The following is a 9158-nucleotide window of genomic DNA, read 5'->3' as shown; positions in this document are numbered from 1 at the left end:
CCATGTTATGGGGAGAAAGGTTGGAGCTGGTACATACATGTAGTTTAGGGACGGGAAGGATAGGTGCATCCTCCCTGGGCCAATGGAGCTAGACAGTCAACAAAATACAAGATAATAAGGCCTACAACCTTAATTACATGTATGAGTGCCCACAGAATAATTCAGGCCATCAAATAAACAAGTATAAACACTTTTATATGAGGTACTGAACCTGTAGGTGCTCACGCGCAAAGGCACGCGAGGGCCATGGGACTGGCCGAAGAATCAAGGAAAACGCAACTTCAACCATTGGCAGGTAGGATAATGGCAATTGATATCAACAGTTCAGTCAAGCTATCAGTAAACCGATTTGGAGGAAATGATATTTTTAACTATATACAATTCAATCCCTTCTAGAAAAAAGACAAAAAATCGGAGACCTTTAACACTCTGCCCATGGTATCGGGGATGGGTGGGTGTCGAAGGTTACTTCTAGTTGCACACATGGTTTTCGATACCATGAAGAGCCCGTTACAATCCTTTACTCGTCATCCTCCTCATCGCCATCGTTGACGACGTTGAAGAAGCGAAGTTCGTAAACACCCTTGCTGGTGGAAACGACACGGAGCCAGTCACGGAGGAGGTTCTTCTTGAGGAACTTCTTGGTACTATCGATTTCAAGAGAAATCAGTAAAACATTCATTAGATTATGACAGGCAAGAGGTAAACTTACAGGTACTTCAAGTAGCGTCCAGAGAAAGGAATGTGGGAAATGACAACAATCTTTCCATCGCCCTCCTGGGAGATTTGGATAGTTTCGCCGAGGTTACCGACACGGCCGTCGACCTTGATCTTGTCATGAAGGAACTTCTCGAAAGCGGAAACGTCGAAGATCTTGTCAGATGCGGGCTGGGACGCATTGATGACAAACTATAAAATTGGTATATTAGTATGTTGGTCCGGCGCCGATTCTTCAGGGTAGGAATTGACCAATCGGTTCTTTACCTTCTGGGTAACCTTTTCAGGCTTTCCTCCCTTCTTGGTGGCCTTTCCGGCGGTGGACTTCTATATATTTCATGACACTCAGCCTACTGATCAAATATCATCAACCAACCCGCAAAAGCAGGCGGCCGTGACCAGCAAAGCGGTGTGGTGTATACATACGGTGACTGGGGCCATTGGAATTGATTGTTCTTTAGAATGCGCAAAGAAGTTTGTATATCCTGCGCTCTGTAAGAAGGTCGATGGGCTTATTTGTGGGTGTGCTGGCTGTTCGAAGGCGAGGCGATTGTCGTGAACTTTTTTTTGGCGGTGTTAACTAGACTGTGGACGACAGTCACAGGGTTATTACCCTGTGCGTCATCAGGGTAACTCTGAAATACACTCATCTGCACAGTGTATCACTCGGTTAATATTTTGTAAGCACTGACATTTTTTTTTTTTTAATCCATTAATTGCATTAAGCACTGACATTAAAAGGGCGTATTAGATATAGCTTTTGCACTTAGGCCTTTGTTTTACATATTAAAAGACGCATTGTGTCTCATTTCAACCTCAAAGGAAATGTATACGAACTGTTAACAAGATCCAAATGGGCGCATGCCCGGCGTTTTGGTAAAAGCCTTCACGTGCATAAAAAGAAGAGCGTCTACAAAAACACAAACATACATGTATATAGTACAACCCATCAAATAGGTGGAGTTTTTGATCGCACCAGGGGTCGAACCTGGAATCTCTTGATTACCTTCAACATCACGCAAGTCATGGATGAGGAATCGTAGTCAAGCGCCTTGCCATTGGGCCATGCGACCTTACTGTCTTGTGAAGACGCAAAATATATACATTTAGGTACATAATTATGAAAGATTTCGCATACACAGGGTCTGCGCTAGAATATTCTTTAAAAAGAGTGGGAAAACTTACAAGCATGTCATTTTACTTCTAGACGTTTTCTGAGTGTCACGTGCTTTTGTTGAGCACATGTATTAGTGGATAAGCCGGTCCGTTCGAGAAACATGACCGTAAAATCGTAAGCTTTCTAGAAATGTTATATAGCTGAAAACATAGCTGGAATTCGAAGGGCACAGTTGACTTTCAATATAACGAATCTAAATATCCATTCGATATCGCAAACTATTCGGTACAGCAGATAAGATTTGTGTGAAATTCAAATTCGGATCACCAAAACTCGTTCGGTACAGTAGATCATATGTGGCTTTTTAGGTATCCGGTCATGTGGAGGACGACTGTACCCTTGACCTTTCAGCTTCTTCCACTACATGTAGTATGGCCATACATACTTCATTTATAGATTATAGTGTTTTATATGATGTACCCAGGGGTGCCGGAAAGTGATGCAACGACTCAATTTACTACATGTACTCACGATTTCAACCACATGCAACCCAACTTTGACTTTAACGAAGCAGCGATATATAGTATGTAAAGTAAAGATATTATGAAGAATTCATCAATCACATCAAAATGGAAGAAATTACATGTAACGTGGTTGCGAATTCACTAAGACCTCACCTTATATTTCCAAGCCGTTGCATCACTTTTGGGTACCCCTGGGTACATATAGTGGACCTTTTATATACATCTAAATACTATAGGCTGCACTTCGTTGATTATAAGTACATGTAATATGCGCCTCAAAAGATTATGTGAATACCTGTACGTGTATGCTTATTACTAGGTATTGGGAGTAGGTACATGTGCGTTGGTGAGTCGCTAGGCTGATATCACTTCCACAGTGAATCGGTTGGGGTAGAACATACAGCGGGGGGGAAAATTATTGTAGAAGTATGGGAAGAGTCCCATTGGCCGAGTCAGCCACTTAAACCCTGTTTTTAGACCCCTGTTTCTACAATAATTTCCCCCCCCCGCTGTATAGTTCTTGGACATAAGTCACCGACCTGAAGCAAAACACACCAAAATTGGCCAAAATGGGCACCTTTTCGAACCCTCAATTCTTTATCAATTACCATAGAACTTTCAGTACAGGAAGAAACACTATAAAGGAGCATATATTCTGAGCTGTAGATCTTTTAATTAAATATGTGGAGAGTTATGGGGCCTTGAATTTGCAAATTTTGAAATCCGATCGAATTTTGCCAAGATCCCATACAAATTCGAGGTCTTGGCATGATTTTTTGAGAACAACCGAACACAACTTGAAGGCTCTCCCCACAATGCTACAGTGTTTATTTTTTAAATTAAGAGCTTCTAGATGATTTTTCTAATCGTTAATTTGTATTCTATCAATTGGCATAAGTTATATCTTAAAATTGTGGGTGCTGGGGCTATTTGAAAAGGACTGATTTCGCCGTTTTTTGGTGTGTTCGGGGCACGAAGTCAGTGACTTATGTCACGATGCTATACATGTATACATGTACATATTTGGTATTTGTGTTAGCGTTAAGGCGTGAAAACTGATTGGTTACTGAATTTTTTTTTTTGATATAGAATTTTCTATTTCCACCATAGTATTCCAGTTTCAGGTGTTCTTCAGAAGTTCCTTGTTCGTATGTATGCCGTATGTTCCCATAACGGTCCCAAAGTGAGGACCAAGTCACGTCAGGATCAAGATCAAAATCAAGTGTGCTACGCAACCAATGAGAGCTAACTTAACTGTAACCCTTGGAACTCACTTTAATACGTAAAGTTGGGCGAGGACCTTGATCCTAAGTTTTGATCAACTTGATCCTTACTTTGACGACCGTAAACCTACGCCAGATCATGGGCATATGAACTAGTACTTATGTAATAAAGGTCCCGAAAGGGTTGTGTGGATACGTTGTGGTCTAGATCAGAAAACATCTCTGAATCCCGCCAAGAAAGCTTAGCAGCCTTGGAGCGGAGCCTCATCCGGAACGCGACTGCCTTCAACATGATCATGTTTGTGGCGGCCAGCAGTTCTGAGCATATACATAGCTGTTAGATGAGGCAGAAGTTTTTGAGTCTCAACTAGATTGAAGCATATTACTCTATCTGCTTATTTGGCCAGGTTGAACCTCACCTTAAGTGTTAGAAACAAAAAGAACCTTGTGGAGCAATCCAAAGCTGTGAGATAAGATAAGATGGCGGGGCTGAGGAACACACTAACGCGGTCGAAGAGGGTCGAATGTCTTGATAAAGAATTTTTTTTGGCAGCCTTAAACTCGCATGTAGAATTATGGCCACGGATTTCCCCGTTCCAGCTTAAACAGATCTCTTGAGGTTCTGTGAGTTTCTCTTTCAGTTCCCGCGGGGCAGTAGGTACGCATGGTGGGGCATCCCCTGCGGCTTTGTTGGGTGGAAGCTACTAGAATCTACTCTTCGAATTTCGATCTTGGCACTAACGACTCTCCTCTAAATTCTCCTTCCTCTCCCCAACTTCTCCTCCTTCTCCGCTCCCTCTCACCAGTGATCTATTCTCCCAAGCTTCCCTGAATTACTTTACTCTCACATCTCAACTTTCATCTCAGTTACGTGCTTCTTAGAGGTCCATAGAGTCGAGAAAGTGAGTTATCCTTCTGCCCCGCACTTTTCTTTTGCTGCCTGGTCCTATGGCACAACTCTGCAGATCACTCGCGATGAGTTTGACGCAAGAATGAGCTGGATCGTTTTTCGCCCTTTATCCAACACCAATGTGCTAACTAAATTCTTCTGAGATAGAAAGCAAACAATCATAAAAATGGCTGAGACATTTGAATTCCAGGCCGAAATCTCCCAACTCCTTTCCTTGATCATCAACACGGTCTACTCAAACAAGGGTAAGTCGAAATCACTAGAAAAAGCATTGCTTCCGCATTTTTCTAACTTTGTTCTCAGAAATTTTCCTCCGAGAGTTGATCTCCAATGCATCTGATGCCTTGGACAAAATCCGCTACATTTCTCTGTCAGATCCGTCTGCACTCGAGCATGAGAAGGACCTGAGGATAGATATCATCCCTGACAAGGAGGCTAAGACACTCACAATGTATGGCCCTACTATCGTTCCCCATAATTCCGGCTCTTATTAACATGATTAACTACTAGTCGTGACACTGGTATTGGTTTCACCAAGTCCGACCTTGTTAACAACCTTGGTACCATCGCCAGATCTGGTACCAAGCAGTTCATGGAGGCCCTCTCTGCTGGTGCCGATATTTCCATGATTGGTCAATTCGGTGTTGGTTTTTACTCTGCCTACCTTGTCGCTGACAAGGTCGAGGTTATCACCAAGTCAAACGATGACGGTAGGTTATCACCTTTTCGCATCTGCCACTACTCAACTGACTCAATTTTTAGAACAATACATTTGGGAATCTGCCGCTGGTGGTTCTTTCACTATTAAGAACGATACCGACGGCCCCCGCATCGGCCGTGGTACCAAGATCGTCTTGCACATCAAGGACGGTCTCCTAGAATACCTGGAGGAGGCCAAGATCAAGGAGATTGTAAAGAAGCACTCCGAGTTTATCTCTTACCCAATTTATCTCCATGTTACCAAGGAGGTCGAGAGGGAAGTTCCTGATGAGGATGAGGAAGAGTCCAAGGTTGAGGACGGTGACGACAAGAAGCCTAAGATCGAAGAGGTTAGGAATTTCCATTTATATTTATACTACTTGAGCTATTACTAATGCACTTTTAGGTTGACGAGGATGACGAGAAGAAAGAGAAAAAAACCAAGAAGATCAAGGAAATGAAAGAGGAGGAGGAAGAGCTTAATAAGACTAAGCCCATCTGGACCCGCAACCCCTCAGACATCACCAGTGAGGAGTATGCTGCCTTCTACAAGTCCCTTTCAAACGACTGGGAAGACCATCTTGCGGTTAAGCACTTCTCTGTTGAGGGTCAGCTCGAGTTCCGCGCAATCCTCTTCGTTCCCAAGCGTGCTCCTTTTGATCTCTTCGAGACTAAGAGGACCAAGAACAACATCAAGCTCTACGTTCGCCGTGTATTCATCACTGACGACTGCACTGACTTGATCCCTGAATGGCTTGGATTCGTCAAGGGTGTTGTTGATTCCGAGGATCTCCCACTCAATTTGTCTCGTGAGACCCTCCAGCAGAACAAGATCATGAAGGTCATCAAGAAGAACCTTGTGAAGAAGACCCTCGAGATGTTCAACGAGATTGCCGAGGACCGTGAACAATTCGACAAGTTCTACACTGCTTTCAGCAAGAACATCAAGCTCGGAATCCACGAAGATTCCCAGAACCGCCCCATGCTTGCTAAGCTCCTTCGCTTTCACTCGACCAAGTCTGGTGATGAGATCACCTCATTGTCTGACTACGTCACTCGCATGCCTGAGCACCAGAAGCAGATGTACTACATCACTGGTGAATCACTTAAGGCTGTCACCAACTCTCCATTCTTGGATGCTCTCAAGGCCAAGGACTTCGAGGTTCTTTTCTTGGTTGACCCCATTGACGAGTACGCCATGACTCAGCTCAAGGAATTCGATGGTAAGAAGTTGGTGGACATCACCAAAGACTTCGAGCTTGAAGAGACCGAGGAGGAGAAGAAGCAGCGTGAGGAGGAAGAGAAGGCCTTCGAAGGCTTGGCCAAGACTCTTAAGGAGGTCCTCGGCGAGAAGGTTGAGAAGGTTGTCGTCTCGCACAAGTTGGTTGACGCACCCGCTGCTATCCGTACTGGTCAGTTCGGTTGGTCAGCCAACATGGAGCGTATTATGAAGTCCCAGGCTCTGCGTGGTAAGTTCAACAATCATTCAATTATAAATTAGGCTCTGATCTAACACCAACGTAGACACCTCTATGAGCTCATACATGGCTTCTAAGAAGACCTTCGAGATCTCACCAAAGTCCCCCATCGTCAAGGCTTTGAAGGAAAAGGCTGAGGAGGAAGGTGCCTCTAAGGCTGTCGCAAGCATTGCTACTCTCTTGTTTGAGACCGCTCTTTTGACTTCTGGGTTTACTTTGGATGGTGAGTGCTTATAAATGACCCCTTTTATTCTGTGTAATAGCTGCTAATTCTTTCGATAGAACCCAACGCTTTTGCCCAGCGTGTCAACCGCCTCATCGCTCTTGGTCTGCAGATTGAGGAGAAGGAAGATGATGTTCCTGCAGCTGCTGCCCCAGCTACTGAGACTCCTGCGGCTGCCACTGAGAGCTCAATGGAGGAGGTTGACTAAACGTTTTCATGTTGCCATATTTTCTTCTTTTAAAAGCTTCTCTTTGTTCTCTTTTCTGGCTTGTAATTTTTTCTTTCTTTTTCTTTTCAATCCAGTGGGTGGGGAAATAGTTGGGTTCGGTGTGATGAATTTACGGTATCGGTTCCTTTTTTCTTCCAATGCTCAGCGCCTACCTTGGGACGTGTACCTCAATGTTCTTAAGTTAGGAAAGCTTAAACTTGCTCTAGTCAATGCCCGAAGGGGTTTAAGAAGCAGGTTTCCAAGCAAAGTATGTGAAAGTTGTGAGATTCTAGCGACTGAATTGCTCTAAACAAGTCTTTGACCAATTACATGTAAATACCTGTTTTTTTTATTTACATCTTTTATTTAATATACCAGCGAATCACCATACGCCTGTCTAATGACACCGCAGTATTTAGAATGGTCATCCCAATGAACTTAAGTATCCGTGCGATATTTAGTTAGCCTTCTGGCTTTCTATTACACTTGTAAAATTTGAGACGAACTCACGAGTTTGACACTTTTTAGAGCAAAAAAAGCATTGAAGGCATCCACTGCATCTCAATAACCTGCTATACCTTCTTTTCCCGGTTTCCTTGTCTGGTTCATCAAGTTGTTCCCAGTCTCCACAGCCACAACATGGTCTAGAGCATTGGTCTCCTCTGAGAAGTAGACGGACCTCTAGCGCGGGAGGATCGCTTAGTTTCCAGCCGGTATACTGCATTACTCCAAGTTCTACTAGCTGTATAAGAAGATCCTTCCGATATGGAATTGATAGCGAGAACCAGAATGTAATCTTGCCAACTTCGAACGAAGGGGTAGGTTCCTCTGATATAAGAGCACGTCTCAATTTAGTCATGCAATATAGCAACGATAAACCGTCAATACAAGGGAAGTGAACTGACTAGTACATGCAGTGATTGTCATGAGAATCGCCTGACGATCAGGATTCAATGGGTCATGACGGGCTGCATTGACGAGGTGCACTCGAGGATTGAGCATGTGCTTTGCCTTCTTCTCCGCAGAAATTCCTAGAGCCACCGGGATGGGGTTCACCATGGGGATTGAGACACTTGGTGCAGTGCCCGCCGGGGGAAGGTCTGGGTGTGTGACTCCGAACCAGCGGATATATGGTGTGCGGCGGACTCGTTTGGCCGTGGGTTTGGCGTCAGTGGCTTCATCTTTAATGGGGGGATTGGCGTCGATGGCTTCATCTTTGCTGGTGGTGCAGGTTTTGTGGGAAGGGGATTGACAGCAGAACGCCATTTCTAATATAGCCTGAATGGTTATTATCTCCTGGAGGGATAGAAGGTTGTGAGCTTGTGAGCTTGGTAGCTTGCGGCATGAGTGATCACTCGATGATTAAGCTACTTTATTCGGCGGCTACGCAATGAGCTTTCTAATGTCAACGTCATATTTAGCCTAGGCTACCTGTATTATATCTACTGGGAATCAGATTCATAAAAGATTTTGACTAAATGTATCTACGTGTAGTCTCGGCATCCTGATGAAGTAACAGCTTGCAATTGATCGAACCATGATATATGGCTCTAGTAACCTATGGTGATAATACTTACTGATTTCCCCGACTGCTAAAAAGGCCTGGGGATAAGACCAAATATCTACACTGAAAGTTTCAAAGTCTGGGTGATACCCAGTAATATAGTCTAAACCTCGAGTTGTAGAGCACCGAATGATACTATATGATTCGATCTCCTAGTATGTACTTAAATGCACTATAGCACGGAAGCAAAGTCTGCCCGACGTTGACTCCAGCTTTGATTTCTCGAAATTTCTACCTTGGGGAGGAACATTCTACAAATTACCCTACATGTCTTTCTTCGTTCCCACTTTGAGGCCTGGGGCTGTAACCGCAGGGGTCGAGATCTGCACGCAGGATTCGTCGCGCGCGTGGAAAAACAGAAACCTATGTAACTCCTGAGGGATATGAGATTATAGGAATGTGGCCGGAGGAGGCATGTAGATGCGCTTTCCAGTAGAGTATGTACGAAAGAAAAAAAAAAGGTCAGCTGTCGCGAAATTATTAAGAAATGACGGT

General features: G+C 44.0%; 3 protein-coding genes across 3 annotated transcripts; 1 reads left to right on the top strand and 2 right to left on the bottom strand.

The window, feature by feature from the left end:
* Positions 1 to 520: 520 nt before the first annotated feature.
* Positions 521 to 1158, bottom strand: LAJ45_00720 (uncharacterized protein; the record flags this gene model as incomplete). Its single annotated transcript, XM_046110321.1, has 4 exons — positions 521 to 647; positions 713 to 909; positions 985 to 1044; positions 1144 to 1158. 4 exons carry the CDS (start codon positions 1156 to 1158, stop codon positions 521 to 523), a joined length of 399 nt encoding a protein of 132 aa, XP_045977014.1.
* A 3087-nt stretch (positions 1159 to 4245) lies between these two features.
* On the top strand, positions 4246 to 7099 carry LAJ45_00719 (uncharacterized protein; the record flags this gene model as incomplete). The annotated part of the gene is made up of 9 exons (XM_046110320.1): positions 4246 to 4386; positions 4464 to 4483; positions 4639 to 4736; positions 4795 to 4942; positions 5002 to 5201; positions 5254 to 5540; positions 5597 to 6659; positions 6715 to 6891; positions 6951 to 7099. The coding sequence occupies 9 exons, from the start codon at positions 4246 to 4248 to the stop codon at positions 7097 to 7099; spliced, it is 2283 nt and encodes a 760-aa protein (XP_045977013.1).
* Positions 7100 to 7465: 366 nt separating this feature from the next.
* On the bottom strand, positions 7466 to 8365 carry LAJ45_00718 (uncharacterized protein; the record flags this gene model as incomplete). The annotated part of the gene is made up of 3 exons (XM_046110319.1): positions 7466 to 7536; positions 7610 to 7927; positions 8005 to 8365. The coding sequence occupies 3 exons, from the start codon at positions 8363 to 8365 to the stop codon at positions 7466 to 7468; spliced, it is 750 nt and encodes a 249-aa protein (XP_045977012.1).
* Positions 8366 to 9158: the final 793 nt, after the last annotated feature.

Source organism: Morchella importuna (assembly GCF_003444635.1).
Source record: "Morchella importuna strain M04M26 chromosome Unknown Morimp01GS001, whole genome shotgun sequence".
Taxonomy (NCBI): domain Eukaryota; kingdom Fungi; phylum Ascomycota; class Pezizomycetes; order Pezizales; family Morchellaceae; genus Morchella; species Morchella importuna.
Note: the sequence above shows the minus strand (reverse complement) of the source record. Positions and strands in the feature narration are given on the sequence as shown.